This window comes from Nuphar pumila, chromosome 13 (genome assembly GCF_984573655.1).
Source record: "Nuphar pumila chromosome 13, dmNupPumi1.hap1.1, whole genome shotgun sequence".
Taxonomy (NCBI): domain Eukaryota; kingdom Viridiplantae; phylum Streptophyta; class Magnoliopsida; order Nymphaeales; family Nymphaeaceae; genus Nuphar; species Nuphar pumila.
In genome coordinates this window covers 45,683,727-45,700,633 of record NC_143261.1, presented here as the reverse complement: position 1 = coordinate 45,700,633, position 16,907 = coordinate 45,683,727, and the positions used below count along the sequence as shown (strand labels likewise).

The 16,907-nt window shown below is 39.7% G+C and overlaps 1 protein-coding gene across 2 annotated transcripts in view; it reads left to right on the top strand.

The window, feature by feature from the left end:
• Positions 1–1,084: 1,084 nt before the first annotated feature.
• Positions 1,085–16,907, top strand: part of CLC-F (chloride channel F) — a 61,812-nt gene continuing 45,989 nt past the window's right edge. The window contains exon 1 of one of the 2 annotated variants that reach the window (XM_089984981.1): positions 1,085–1,890. In XM_089984981.1, the coding sequence (XP_089841107.1) occupies positions 1,555–1,890 (336 nt within the window). In that variant the 5' untranslated portion in view covers positions 1,085–1,554. The remainder of the gene's footprint in view (positions 1,891–16,907) is intronic. The other variant, XM_089984982.1, reaches the window with a different exon arrangement.

The following is a 16,907-nucleotide window of genomic DNA, read 5'->3' as shown; positions in this document are numbered from 1 at the left end:
GAGTCGAATAAATTTAGAGGCAGCTCATCAGTAAGGACCCACAACAGTCAATGTGCAGGTCAGTCGGTGCTTGATGGAGCAATGTAGGATCTTCTGATGGATGTGCACAGAAGCAGAAATAGAAGGGAGAGAGAGCGAGAGAGGGTTGATGAGCCCCCGGACCCCCCTCCCGTAAGGGCAAAAGGCCATGAACACGCTGGGAGGAGCCCTCAGACCCCCCTTCTGTAAGGGTAAAAGCTCTGAATCAGACTCCATAACTCTTCAAGTTGAATGATGCTACCCACACTGGGAGGAACTCTCAGACCCCCCTTTCTGTAAGGGTAAAAACTCTAAATCAGACTCCACAACTCTTCAAGTTGAATGATGCTACCCACGCTGAGAGGAGCCCTCAGACCCTCCTCCTGTAAGGGTAAAAAGTCTGAATCAGGCTCCACAACAGTAAATGTGCAGGTCAGTCGGTGCTTGATGGAGCAATGTATGATCTTCTAATGGATGTGCACAGAAGCAGAAATAAAAGGAAGAGAGAGAGAGTGAGAGTTGAATGATGCTACCCACGCTGGGATGAGCCCCCAAACCCTCCTCCTGTAAAGGTAAAAACTTTGAATCAGGCTCCACAACAGTCAATGTGCAGGTCAGTCGGTGCTTGATGGAGCAATGTATGATCTTCTAATGGATGTGCACAGAAACAAAAATAGAAGGGAGAGAGAGAGTAAGAGGGTTGATGTTCATGGCCTCCTCCAGGGGAGATTTCTTTCTCGGATAATCCTGCAGTGCAGAGACTGGGTCTTAAATAATCATCTTCGGGGCACTTAAGTCTTTATAACCACTCCTTTTCAAGAACCGTCATTTTTTTTTGCACCAATGGAGGAGAGGGTACTTAAGTCTTTGCAATCACATCAAACTCCAACGCTAATTAATGCTGACAAACATGGGGATACGAGACGCACATGCTTACATATGTAGTGCTCTTTGGGACCCCGATCATGAGATGTAGAACATATAACCTGCTTCGTCTGAAGGAAATCTTAAAGTGGACGGCCTCATTTTTTGGGTTCAAGAAAGCATTGGAAACTAATGAAATGTTGACCGGGCGTTCAAGAAGGGAAGGGAGAGGAGAGGTGGCCATGAAAAGAAGTCGTCGTTGCAGCATGAGACCGACCGACCCAACGAAGGAGACCTTTGTGAATAATAAGTTGCAGTGACACATTTTCATTCATATTCTCTCATAGCAGATTCGTATTTTGTGGAAAAAGTACAGATAAAAGTAAGAGTCCGGGTGGAAGTGGGAAGGGAAGGGAGCCCAAGGAGTCTCATTCGATCGTTCGGTTGATTGGTTGGTCTCCTCTTTCTGTCGGTTTTCCCCGGCGATCCAAGATCCGCCGGCGAGGCGGATCCTTCATCTCTTCTCTCTCCACCTCCTCCAGGGATTCCGAATTGCAGATCTCTTCTCCACGAGTTCTGATCGCTCTCGGAATTGGGAGCGGAGCAAGCATTTCCGGACGATGGGGATTGCGGGGTGAGAGACAGAGACAAAGAGGAGGAGAGCAAAGAAAGATGTCTGCAGGGGAATTCGGCGACCAAGCGTACCTTCTCCGATCGGCGGGACCTTCGTCGGAGCCGGATTTGGAGGCGCAGGCCGGGAGGAGGAGCCTTCGGGATCTGTTGAAGCGTTTGGAGCGAGGGTTGTCCAGCCGAAGGCTCAGCAGGAAGCATCTGGACAGGGAGGCCGGACCTCTCTCTCCTCTTCCTCTCTCGTCGTCTCCCTCTTCTTCTTCCGCTCCACCACACGACGTGCTCGGAGACGGCGCTCCGCCGGAGTGGGCGCTGCTTCTCATCGGTTGCCTTCTCGGCCTCGCCACCGGTCTATGCGTCGCTGCCTTCAACCACGGGGTGAGAAAACTCTCTTTCCCTCTCTCGCTCTTCCTTTTCTTTTTTTTCACAAGGATTTTCCCGTTTTCTATCGCAAATTGAATCGAAATCGGGCCATCTGTTGGATTATGATCTCTAAGGCATAAGTCTTCGTGGATCTGAGGTTATTAACTGCCGATCCAGGCCTTATTTGTTATTCTATCAAGGGAAATCACATTTGCAACGTCAATTCATAAATTCCAAGACGAAGTTTACGCTAGAGCTAGTGTTGCTTCGTGCGTTAGGCATATCCGTTTCTAGTTCTAAAACTGAGCGTTGCTTGTGCTGGTTTTGCTTTTCTGTACATTAGTGGTTGTTTTGAATTCCTCAAGTTTGTAGTTGGGGAGATCAGCTTCGAGAAAAGAACACGTGTTGAGTATCGTGAAGTTTTCGAAGAGACTGTCTTCTTCTTCGTAGATTAGAGCAGCACGAGAAAGGATTCAACATAAGATGGTCTTGTGCACAATAGGACTAACCTTCTTCCAAAATGGGCGGAACTACGTTGACATCAGAATAGTATAGCTTTGCGAAGATGGAGAAGTCGGTAGACCAACCGTCTCTCTATCACCATGGCCGCACTTGCTTTCTTGTATCGAGGATTGACCCACTTCACACTCAAAGATTCAATCTTATTAGATGGGTGCATCTATGCATTGCAGTTTTGGTTCTTCCGGTATGTGCCATCTCGAGCCAACTCATTCAGATATAATAGCAAGAAGCCACTACCTACTTCTTGGTGTACAAATTATTGATCGAGAACCTTCATGAAGAAGAAATCGTGTGGGACTACTTCGACCGTCAGGAGTTACCTCCTCGGTACACTTATGCATATGGCAAACGATTCAAGTTACTCAGGCCATTCTTCTCAGTTTATTACCAGCTAGAGCGATGTGTCAGGCAGTTCTCACAGAGACAGAAGCGCGTTGAAGTTCGATTATTGTCAGGCATTATGCTAGAATTCGATCTAAAGTCTGCTCAGTGGTTCGGAACATACTTTTCTGCCAAGCATAGCTGGGATTCGTTTGTCATTCTTACTGTTTTTCCTGGTCCTCGAGTGTCTTCTGATTACCATGAGTGGTGGTAGATTGTTTGTCTACCCTCTCTCTGTCAAGTTTATTATTAATAAAATCATTCTTCTTCAACAATTAATCTCTTTATCATATGATGTTGTAAAATTGGATGATGCAAGGTGGCTCAACATTGGGAGGAGATACATAGCTAATGACTGAAAATCCTCCATGTAGAGAACGAATAGTGCAGTCCGAATGATGCTGGCCGGTGAGCGCACCGGGGCCTAAATATGCAAGTGCTTTACAAGTCATTGACGACACATAAGCTGTAAGAGGAACAAGTAAATACCACTTTTGGTTTTGATACCTTCAGTATGGTGTCTGGATTGCTTTTTAAAAAATACTTGTTTGGGTTTGCTTATCCAAGCAACATGAGAAGCTCGGGGAGAAAAGGAAAAGAACCATGGATGAATAAAAATACGAGTGACATCATTGAGTTGAGATATTAGAAAATGCAAAGTCGGCCACAAGAATCGGATGTGGACATTACTCTGCTGTGCATTGCAGGGATGTTAAGTTGCCATAATATGGGATGAAAGAGTTCTGCACATAAAAGTCCTGTTAGATTTGCTATTAGGCAACACTCTCTGATTAGCCCAATATCCATCATCAACAAGGCAATGAGAGCCATATTAATTCATAAAAATTCAGGATAAAACCCTGCCATTTTTACCATTTTTGTAGTAAACGTTGCAAGGTCTATGCTGGATCCAAGATGAATCTATTATCCCTTGCTAGGAGTAGCATCAAAATCTGGTTGGATCCAGATATGGCTGTGTTAGATTTTGATTAACAGGATTCAAACGAATCATAAAGGAATAGGTCCACATGGACCTAAAGAATAGGTAGGCTTCAGGTAACAATGCCAGGCCCAATTCATTTGCTGCCTTACTGTTTCTGCTTGCTTCTGATACTGTAAGATAAAAGGAAAAAAGGGTGATAGCGATATCATACCATCCATAGTGGGTTATGACATGTAAAATTGAAAACTGACGCTCAATAGAGGATACCCTGGAGTAGGTAGGGTTAGAATAAGTGACAATGAGAACATAATAATAATATAGGAAGGCAAATGAGAAAGGTACAAATAAGATTGGAAACCTTACAGTACCACAATATAATACATCAAAACTATGGGTCTCAAGAGAACGGGTAGTAGGAGCTCTGTTGAATAATAATTTGGTGCTTCTCCTAGGTCATTTTAATAACACACTATGGTAAACATATGCTTTTTCACTGTGCTCAATGCTGGGCAGCAAAGAAGCAACAAGAACATATCATTCTTATGGCTGAGATGCATATATATTAAAATGGATAGAATCAACAATTAGTACATTAAAATTAGCTTGTGAGTAGCAGAAATAGAATATAAAGTAATCAATACCGTTTGAATTGATTTTTGCATACTAGATAGAACCTAAAGCAAAGCTAGTCTAAAAGAACGATGTAGAATACACAGAAACCGAGGCAGAGAGAGAAAAGAAGAGGGATAAAATACCTAAAAACAACTTTTAAGAATAAAGACTTTAAGTGGTCGACTATTCTTAACACTCCCCCTCAAGCTGGAGCATAGATATCAATCATGCTCAGCTTGCCGCAACATTTTGAGAAACTGGGTCTGGCAAGAGGCTTTGTAAAAATATCTGCAACTTGGTCCTCAAAGTTAACATGCTTGGTAGAGATATGTCCATCTTGAACCATATCTCTTATGTAGTGACAGTCAACTTCAATATGTTTTGTCTTCTCATGAAATACCGGATTATTTGCTATATATGTAGCCGCCTTGTTATCACACATCATCACCATAGGAGATGGAACCTTCACTTGAAGATCACTCAGCATAGTTCGAACCCACATCAATTCAGCTGCTGTTTGGGCCATAACCCTATATTCTGATTCGACACTCAACCTAGCAACCACGGTTTGCTTCTTGTTCTCCAAAAAATTAAGTTACCTCCCACAAATACACAGAATCCTGTGGTAGATTTTCTATCCTCTATAGACCCAGCATAATCAGCATCAAAGTAAGCAACTATCTTCAGGGTACCCCCTTTCTTGAATAATAACCCTTTTCCAGGAGAAGATTTTAAGTATCTGAGTATCATCATTGCAGCATTCCAGTGTACCTCAGTCGGTTTGTCCATGAATTGGCTAACCTTGTTTACAACCAAAGCAATATTAGGTCTAGTCACTGTCACATATAGTAACTTTCCTACCAGTGAGCGATATCTTCTGCTATCAACAGGTTTTGACCCCTCTTTCAACAAATGAACTTTGTTATCCATGGGAATATTTGTTGGTTTAGCTCCCAACATTCCTGTTTCTTTTAGTAAATTAAGAACATACTTCCATTGTGACAAAACCACACCCTCACTGACCCTGGCTATTTCTATGCCCAGAAAGTATCTAAGGGAACCAAGGTCTTTTGTAACAAAATGTTTTTGAAGATGAGCATTTGTAGCTTCAATATCATTCATGTTATCTTCTGTAAGGATGATGTCATCCATATATACCACCATAACTACTATGCCTGAGTTAGTTGTCTTAATAAATAATGTGTGATCGGACGCTGATCTATTAAAGCCAAACTTTGACATTACTTCAAACAACTTTTGAAACCATGTTTGAGGACTTTGCTTTAAACCATATATCGCCTTTCTTAATCTACACACTTTCTGACACTCCTCCTCAACCTCGTACGCAGGAGGTTGTTGCATGTAGACAATCTCAGACAAATCTCCATATAGGAATGCATTTTTCACATCTAGCTGACACAAACTCCATCCACGGTGAACAACTACAAAAAGAACAAGACGAATGGTGCCCATTCGTACCACATGAGAAAAGGTCTCAAAGAAATCAGCCCCATATGTTTGAGTATAGCCTTTTGCTACTAACCTGGCCTTATACCTTCAATTGAACCATCTGAGTTATACTTAATGGTATATACCCATTTGCATCCAACAATGTCCACATCCTCTGGGGGATCAACAAGGTCCCATGTCTGTTGAGACAGCAAAGCATCGACTATCGAGAACTGCCTGTTGATAACTCATATGAATAGTTTCAGCAGTTAAGGCGAAAATAAAAGCTTTCATCTGATTACCGAGTCTGGCATCAGACACAAACTTAGATATAGGGTATAAGGTACATTGTCATGTTCCCTTCCGCAGAGCTATCAGCATGAATGTCATCGCTATCAGGAGTACTTACCTCAAGAGAAAAAGTAGATAAAGGCACCTGAGGAGTGGGAGCTCTACGCACATACACCAATGGAGGATTGTGAAACCGTGAGGGAGGTGGAGTTGGATTCGATAATAAGGGCACCAATTCCAAAGGAAGAGGAGGAACAAAAAGTGAAAAAGAGTCATCATGATTAGATTGCAGCCGAGTACCAGTACTAGAATAGTATGAAAGGGACTCCAGGAAGGATACATCCGCACTGACATACTCCCGACGAGAGATCGGATCATAACATCGATACCCCTTTTGGTTTTTTGGATAGCCTATAAATATACACTTAGTGGCTTGAGGTGCTAACTTATCACGATCAGGTCCAAGTCTATGCACAAAGCAAACACACCCAAATACCTTGGGCGAAAGAGGAAAGAGAGGTGCACTCGGATACAGGATTTGTAAAGGGATTTGGTCTTCCACAGATGAAGACGACATGCAGTTAATCAAGTAACAGGCAGTAGTAACTGCATCACCCCAATATGAAGCCGGAACATTAGATTGAATCATAAGGGTGCGTGCTACGTCAAGGAGATGCCTGTGTTTTCGTTCAGCCACCCCATTTTGCTGAGAAGTATATGTTAAAATGTAATATATATATATATAATAATAATATATATATATATATATATAATGAAATGGTGGTCTTCCAAGAATGCCCTTTGAATGATCGAACGAAGTGTCTAAAAGACACTTTAAGCAAAACCCTTAAAAAGGGTAAAATAGGAACAATACACACATAAATAAATAATTTTATTTATGTAAAAAGGATGCTTGAAAAGCATTACAAGAAGTGAAGTTTACAAGGGGGCTGCACCCCTATTTATACAAGAGCTAATGGGAGAGCTCTCCCTTCTAGCTGTTGGACTAGTCCAATGGCTAGAAATCTAGCTGTTGGACTAGTCCAATGGCTAGAAATCTAGCTGTTGGACTAGTTCCAACAGCTAATATTTGGTTAAGTTCCAAGTGGAACTTAACCAAACTAGATATTATCTAGTTCGATACGAACTAGATAATATTTATTGTACAATAAATTAAAAGAAAATAAAAAATACAACAACAACAACAACAACTACGCCTTCATCCTAAAACAATTGGGATCGGCGATATGAACCAAAAAAGAAAATCATTCTGGGTCTTCCACATGAATCCTTCTCCTCCAATCATTTCTATCCAATGCCATGTCCTCGGTGAGGTTCAAAGCATTCATATCCTTTCCTATCATCTCCATCCATGTCTTCCTAGGCCTACCCCGACCTCTTTTAACTAATATATTTTCCCATTTCTCTATCCTTCTAACTGGAGCATCATTAGGCCTTCGCCGAATATGTCCAAACCACCGTAAACGATTCTCTCTCATCTTATTTTCAATGGGTGCAATGCCTACCTTCTTACGTATCTCTTCATTCCGAATCTTATCTTTTATTGTATTTCCACACATCCATCTAAGCATACGCATCTCAGCTACACTCAATTTTTGAATATGATGTCTCTTGGCAGCCCAACATTCCGTACCATATAGTAAAGCGGGCCTAATAGTCGTCCTATAAAACTTTCCCTTCAACCGCAATGGCATTCTACGATCGCACAACACTCCAGTTGCACTTTTCCATTTCATCCACCCAACCTTTATCCTATGATTTACATCTCCATCAATTTCTCCATACTTTTGAATGATAGATCCCAAATATTTGAAACAATCATCCACCGGTATTTCTTGCTCACCAAGCTTCACTACACTCCAATCACTACTTCGTTGCTTACTAAACCGACATAATAAATATATAATAATAATAATAATATATTATTATTATTATTATATATATCTATATTACATTTTAACACTCCCCCTTAAACTTACGGTACAATGAGCGAAAGTTTGTCTAAGAGGAAGTGAAATCTGGGAGCCGCAAGAGGTTTGGTGAAGAAATCTGCTAGTTGGTACTCAGATGTAACATATGGCAGATCAATGGTGCCGTGTAGGTACTCCTCTCAAACATAGTGACAATCCATCTCTATGTGTTTGGTGCGTTCATGAAAGGTCCGATTGCTTGCGATGTAGATTGCACTCTTATTGTCACAGCACATGTGAGAGGCCTGTGTTGCTTCAGCTCTCATGTCAGCTAACAATCTTCGGAGCCAAACAACTTCTATTGTGGTGGTTGCCATGACTCTATATTCGGCTTCAGTGGAGGAAAGAGAGACCTTCTGTTGCTTCTTGCACCTTCACGATATGAGATTCACCTAAGAACACACAAAAACCAGTGGTTGAGTGTCTATCATTAGAATCACCTCCTCAGTCAGCATCAGTATAAGCAATTAAATCTAAAGAAGATGATGCAGACAAGAAAAGTCCTCGTGAAAGAGAACTCTTTAAATATCTAATAATGCGTAAGACTGCTCCCATGTGAACAGAGGTGAGAGCATGTTGAAATTGACTAGCTGTGTGGACAACATGTGCAATGTCTGGCCGAGTGATAGAAAGGTAGGAAAGAGCTCCAAAAAGTTGTCTAAATGAAGTAGGATCTTCAAGTCGTTCTCCATCATCAATTTTCATCTTAACATTAACTACTTCTGGAGTATCTACTTTCTTTTGATCTGAAATGCCAGACCTGCAAACAATGTCAAAAGCAAATTTAGTTTGAGAAATCAAATACCCTCTAGGGGAATAAGCAATTTCTATGCCGAGGAAATATCGTAATAGTCCTAGGTCAGACATCTCAAAATGAGTTTTAAGAAGAGTTTTGATATTAGCAACTCCCTGTTTGTCACCTCCAGTGATGATCATATCATCCACATAAAGAAGAAGGATAATGATACCTGCATAAGATTGCTTAATAAACAAGACAGTGTTAGTCAAACAAGAACGAAAACTAATATTAGTCATAACATGACTAAACCTGTCATACCCGGCTTTTGGTGCCTGTTTAAGATCATAAAGCGTTTTCTCAAGACGAAGAATTTTACCCTTAAGAAGACTAATACCAGAAGGAGCTTCCATGTATACTTCTTCAACAAGGCTCCCATTTAAGAATGCATTTTTAACGTCCATTTGAAATATAGGCCATTTCTTAATAGAGGCTAAGGCAATTAAAGTTTGAACTGTGGTCATTCGAGCCACAGGAGCAAAGGTTTCCTCGTAATCAATGCCATACTCTTGAGCGTAGCCTTTGGCTACAAGACGTGCCTTGTATCTTTCTAGGGTCCCATCACTTTTGGTTTGACTTTATAGACCCATGGACAACCTATAGGTTTCTTTTCAAGAGGTAGGTCTTGGATAGACCAAGTATTGACTTTTTCTAAAGCATCTAGCTCTAATTTCATAGCTTCAATCCATTCTGCATGATTTTTGGCTTCAAAATATGAGGAAGGTTCAACATAGGATTGAATTAAAGCAAGAGCTGCCCTATATGAGGGTGAAAAAGATTCATAAGACACAAACTTCCCGGGGGGTCTAGAGATTCTAGAAGTCCTATGAGGAGGAACTTCAGAAAATCTTTATAATGCGCATGGAGGTAGAGATTCTAGAAGTCCTATGAGGAGGAACTTCAGAAAATCTTTATAATGCGCATGGAGGGCGTTGCTCTCCAATTCTTCGTCTTGAATACTGAAGACTAACATCCCTACTAGTTTGATCTTCAGTATCAAGATCAAAGCTAGTAGGGCTTTGGTCATGGTCAAAACTATATTCTAAATTCTCTTCATCGGATTTGGAAGTTAAGTCAATTAAAAAGGAATATTCAGTAATATTCTTGTGTTTTTCACTTTAAAAAAAAACTTCTTTTCAAGAAAGGTCACATTCTTTGACACATATAATTTATTATTTTGAACATCGTAACATCTGTACCCTTTTTGGTTTTCGGCATATCCTAAAAAGGCACATGGGATTGCACGAGGGGAGAATTTATCGTTTTTGTTTGTAAATACAAAACATTTGCAACCAAATACTCTTAGTCTGGAGTAGTCTGGAGCTAAGGTATAAAGTTTTTTAACCGGAGATATGTTTTCTAAAAAAGAAGATGTCATTCGGTTTATGAGATAAGTAGCAATTAAAACTGCTTCTGCCCAAAACCCTTTTGGCACTTGGCTTGCTATTAGCAAAGTCCGAGTGATCTCCATAATGTGACGATGTTTGCGTTCTGCAAGACCATTCTGTTGTGGGGTGTTTGGGCAAGATCGTTGATAAATAATGCCATATGAAATAAGATAGTTTTTAAACTCTCTAGACATAAATTCTCCCCCTGAATCAGTGCGAAAAATGAAGACATTACTTTGAAATTTGTTTGTGACCATTTTATGAAATATTTGAAAGTGAGTAAAAACTTCGGATTTATGTTTAAGAAAATAAATCCAAGTATGTCTAGTAAAATCATCTATAAAGATGACATAATATGCAAAACCACCTTTAGAAATTACTGGTGCGGGTCCCCAAACATCTGAATGTATTAACTCAAGTGGTTTTGAAGAGACAAAAGTTCTACTAGAGAAAGGTAATCTTTTCATTTTTCCAAGAATGCAGTCTTTACAAGCAAAATTTTCAGATTTACAAAACTTTCCCAAATTTGGAAAATATTGGATTTTAGACATATGAGGATGGCCAATTCTTTTGTGCCATAAGTCTGTTTCCAATTTCTGAACATTTAAGCAAAAAACATTCTTGGGTAGCTCCAAAAAATCCATGTACTATAGTCCTCCTTCTCTATGGCCTTCCCCAATCAGCTTCCCTGATTGGCGATCCTGTATCCAAGAACCATCAGAAGAGAAAGATATATTACATCTATAATCAGAAATTTGAGAAACAGATAAGAGATTCAAATTAAGTTTTGGGATATATCTAACTTCTGGAACACAAAAAGTTTTGTGTTTTTCAAAACACCCAATTCCCTTTATTTCAAGAGATGTTCCATCTGCTGTAAAGACTTTTGAAATACTTGAGTTATTTTTAAGACATTCGGATAAACATTTATAATGTGGGGTCATATGAAATGAGGCACCAGAATCTAAAAGCCAAGAAAAGTTACCTGGACCGGAAACAGATGCAATTGCCGCTCTAGTTGAGGCTTCAGCGGAAGAAGAGACCCCTTGAAGAAGAGGCTGAAGGATCTCCATAAGTTGAGCCATAGAAACAGGTGCATCTTGATCTTTTGATTCTTCAACTGATGCAACCTTCTTTTCATCTCTTTTCTTTAATTTTGGACATTGAGGCCTATAATGCCCCGGTTCATGACAGTGATGACAAATCACCTTTCTTTTATCAAACTCACCATTTTGCCTCCCAAAATGAGGTGGCCTGTAAGTGCGAGTGTGATTCCCAGGCCTAGATACAGCTAGGACGGAATCATCATCAGTTTTAGAGGAACCTTTTCGGAGACGATTTTCCTCCATTGTTAGTTCTTCAATAGTTTCAACAATGGAGGGAATCTTTCCCAGGTGAGGGAGGGCCGATTTGGTGGTTTCAAATTCCGGCCTTAACCCAGTTATAAATTGGTAAAAGTGTTCATCATCAAGTTGCTTTTGGCGAAGCTCAATATCTTCGGCACAATGCCACTTTGGTTCTAAGAGAGAAAGTTCCTCCCAAAGTTCCGATAACCCATTGTAATATTCACGAATCGTTTTATCACCTTGAGTCATTATTCGAACCTTTTTTTGGAGGTTGTACACATGTGCAATATCTTTAAGGGAATACATATTTTTAAGGTATTCTTAAGCCATGACATTATTTTTGCATGAGCCATTCTCCACTCTTTCCATTTTTTCTCATAAGAGGCTAGGGCTTTGATTTTCTCTTCTTTCGATAGAGGAACCTCTTTATCTCCCTCTTTTTTGGTAAGAGATAGTTTAGGTTCCGAATCGGAACCATCCACAATCCCCCATAAACCTTTTCCCCATACATGGTGCTTCATGATATAAGCCCATGTTTCATAATTCGTATCACTTAACTTCATGGGAATGATGGTGACTTTATCATTGTCATCCATCGATTACAAGGGGAGAAAAAGAATAGGGATAGAAGAGAAGAACAATAAAAGAATGAAAAAGGAAAGGGATACAAGATGTGGGAGCTCTTCAAATGAAGTGATAAAACACTTTCCTTCAAGCGGCAAAACACTTTTGCAAGGGGCATGAAAACCGAGGCAGCTTTTCTCCAAGATCTAATATTCCCGTACCTCTGATACCATGTAATGAAATGGTGGTCTTCCACGAACGCCCTTGGAATGATCGAACGAAGTGTCTAAAAGACACTTTAAGCAAAGCCCTTAAAAAGTGTAAAATAAGAACAACACACACATAAATAAATAATTTTATTTATGTAAAAAGGATGCTTGAAAAGCATCACAAGAAGTGAAGTTTACAAGGGGGCTGCACCCCTATTTATACAAGAGCTAATGGGAGAGCTCTCCCTTCTAGCTGTTGGACTAGTTCCAATAGCTAGTATTTGGTTAACAAACTAGATATTATCTAGTTCGATACGAACTAGATAATATTTATTGGACAATAAATTAAAAGAAAATAAAAAAATAAAAAAATAAAAAAATAAAAATATAATAATAATAATATATTATTATTATTTTATATATCTATATTACATTTTAACAGTATAGGCACAGGAGAGCATTATCAACTCAAGAGCATTATCAGTGCGAATAATCTTAACAACTGACTCAAACTGGGTTTTTATTTCAATGACCAAAGATTTGAGAATATTAGGAACTTCAGATCTTTCTTTTATTAAGAATACCCAAGACAACTTAGAAAAATCATCAACAATGACAAAATAATAACGACACTGAGTCCTTGTAGGAATCTTACTAGGACCCCATACATCTGCATGAAGAAGTTCAAAGACTTTATGACTAGACTGACTCTGACTAGAAGGAAACGAACTCCGATGATGCTTGCTCAACTGGCATGCTTTATACTGAAATGATGTAGTAGACAAAATTTGAGAAAAAACACGACGAAGCTTTGACAATGAAGGATGTCTGAGACGACGATGCCACTGAACAGGACTGGAGGAATAATTGACTGCAGCATAAATGTTTTCCATTGGGTGATGTAGATAGTAGACTCCATTTTCTTCATAGCCTCCACCAATCTTCTTCCCCGTCAACAAATCCTGAAAATGACAACACACAGGATCAAATATCACTCTACAGTTTAGCTCTTTTGTAAGACAACTCATTGAGAGTAAACTTTGAGGAAATGAAGGAGCAAGAAGAACATTTTTCAACTGCAAAGAGGAGGATATAGAAACATTTCCCTGACCAATAACCGCAGAGGAACTCCCATCTGCTAATGAGACCCCCCGATGTGCAGTAATAACCTTTAGATCTGAAAGATTTTGAGAGTTTCCACATAGATGTCTAGATGCACCAGAGTCAATGATCCACTTACTATCATGGGGATGAAGATGGTTCCTATTAAGTAGGCCACACCAGCTACAGGAGAAGAGGAGCTTGAAGGACGATGAGCGACCAGTTCATCATATTCTGCACGACTCAGGGTGATACAGTCACTTGGAGAAGTGGTGTCATTCGCTACCTCTAATTTTGTAACATTAGCTTTTGGAACATTAGGCTTCGATGTAGGAAAGGTAGGCCGTCCATGTTTATCCCAGCAACGATCTTCTAAATGTCCTGGTTTTCCGCAAAAAGTACATTGGAGTTTACCTCTACCTCCCATACCTCTTCCACGACCTCGTCCTCTAATATTTAGATGATTTCTTCTTCCATAACTAGACGGAGCAGCTAGAGCAAATGGCTGAGATAAAGGTTGAGATTGTGGAAGAGAGATGGCAAGTCTACTCAAACGATTGTATGCATCAACAAGGGTAGGAACATCAGACCCGATCAACATTTGAACTTTAGCAACTGAGAAGTCTGAAGATAAGCCTGTGAGGAACCGAGCAACCATAGTCTGTTCTTGATGGTCTTTTTGCTTTGAACAACACAGTGGCCTATGAGCATTAAGTCTTTCAAAAGCAGTTTTAACTGAGGCATAGTACTGTGCCAAGGTCTGATCACCCTGCTGCAAGTTATATATCTCCTGTTCAACTTGGAGAATACGGCTCACGTTAGTCTCTTGAGAGTACGTATCTCGAAGATTGTCCCACATCTGTTTAGCTGTGGTATAATAAATTAGACCATCTGCAATATAAGGTTAGATGCTATTCATGATCCATGACATAACAATGTCATTATCTTCGTCCCAATTAATATATTTTCCCACTTTATCATTTGGTTCAATTTCCAACAGAATATATTTTTTACGATGTCCAGATACCGACATCATAAACGTTCTGGACCACCTGACATAGTTCGTTTTATTTAATTTCACATAAGAACCATAAGAGAAAGGATTTGCAAAGGCTTTATATTCCCCAATAGTCTCATTCTTGGAATCGGATTTCAGAACTTCACCCGTAGTGAATGCCGCTAACTCAAGAAATACTGCCAACAACACTGCTGCAACAAACGATCACGTGAAACAGAATTTATCACAGTTTTGTAAATCTGGTAGATTCCAAAAAGAAATTCGTTTAGAAATACTCTCCACTCCACAAAAAACTGAATGCTTCAAGACCATACGGTCTGCTCCACACGATGCAAAACTTAAGATGACACCAGAGATGGTGCAAAACCACGACACACCTGATCTGAGATCAAATCTGAACTAACCAGATTGGATTCAAAAGAAATCAGTTAAAAAAACGACATCGATCCAGGTTAAAAAAAATTTAATAGATGATCTGATATGAACAAATCTCAGACCAACTACTCCACCCGATGCAGGATTCACGACACCACCAGATCTGTGATCAGATCTAAATTTAACAAAAAAAAACAACTACTTCAAAAAAATCCCTCGACAGCCAGATCCACGACTGAACAACATAGTTATTCTGTTTCCACCCGATGCAGGATTCACGACACCACCAGATCTGTGATCAGATCTAAATTTAACAAAAAAAAATGACTACTTCAAAAAAAAAATCCCTCGACAGCCAGATCCACGACTGAACAACATAGTTATTCTTTACCCCAATCAGATCCATTATAAGATCTGAACTAACCAGATCGGATAAAAAAAAATCCAGTTTCACGACTTTTGCTCAGCACCCGTACCTGTAGCTACTCGATCCTGTCGACATGGATATATAGATCCAGCGTAACCTTTAGATCTGACTACAGATTTGAGTCATGACATTTGTCAGACCTCAGATCTGTTATCATATTTGTATTACTTATTTTCCAAAACAGAGATCGATCACACCTTTTATTTTTCTTCACATAATCTACTGTCCTTCACTCGAACTTGGCGCAAAACACGAGATCACGCTCCCAGGGTCGACAGCTTTGATACCATGTAGAATACACAGAAACTGAGGCAGAGAGAGAAAAGAAGAGGGAGAGAGAGAGAGGAAGAAAGAGAGATAGAAGAAAAAACGTCAAAAAGTTGTATTAGGTCTAATCTCCTCTTAGTTAAATAGAGATTAGCTAAAAGGTTAAAATTACATATGGGTCCCTTATTATATATAAAATACCTGAAAACAACTTTTAAGAATAAAGACTTCAAGTGGTCGACTATTCTTAACAAATGACATGACACAATTGAACAACATAGGAAAGAACAAATAGTTAAAGACCTAGGTTTTAGGTACCGATGATGATAAATGGAGAAAAAGGATTCGTAAAGGCCAAGGAATGCTGAGAACATAAAAGAAAATTTTAAATTATTACAAAGGAGTAAGATGGATTAAACTTTCAAGGTTTCAAACCTCAGATACTTGAGCCTCGACTAGACTGAGCTTGACTGGGGACTCTGGTTGGTCATGTAACACCCCGATCTGGGACCTCTAAAGTCCAGGTCCGGTTGGTATTACTGTCCAGAGGAAAAGTATACAAAGTTCGCAAAGAGAAAACATAGCTAATTTTTTTTCTTTAATAGACTCAAATTCTATAACAAGGTTCATCATTCATAATATACGAAAATAAAGATTACATGAATATTCAATATAACAATAACAACGCCTTCATCCCAAACAATTGGGGTCGGCGATACGAACCAAAAAGAAAATCATTTTGGGTCCTCCACATGAATCCTTCTCCTCCAATCATTTCTATCCAATGTCATGTCCTCGGTGAGGTTCAAAGCATTCATATCCTTCTTATCATCTCCATCCCAAGTCTTCTTAGGCCTACCCCGACCTCTTTTAGCTAATATATTTTCCCATTTCTCCATCCTTCTAACCTGAGCATCATTAGGCCTTCGCCGAATATGCCCAAACCATCGTAAATGATTCTCACTCATCTTATTTTCAATGAATGCAACGCCTACCTTACGTATTTTCTCGTTCTGAATCTTATCTTTTAGTGTCTTTCCACACATCCATCGAAGCATACGCATCTCAGTTACACTCATTTTTTGAATATGATGTCTCTTGGCAGCCCAACATTCCGTACCATATAGTAAAGCGAGTCTAATTGTCGTCCTATAAAACTTTCCCTTCAACCGCAATGGCATTCTACGATCGCACAACACTCCAGTTGCACTTTTCCATTTCATCCACCCAACCTTAATCCTATGATTTACATCTCCATCAATTTCTCCGTTCTTTTGAATGATAGATCCCAAATATTTGAAACAGTCATCCACCGCTATTTCTTGCTCACCAAGCTTCACTACACTCTCATC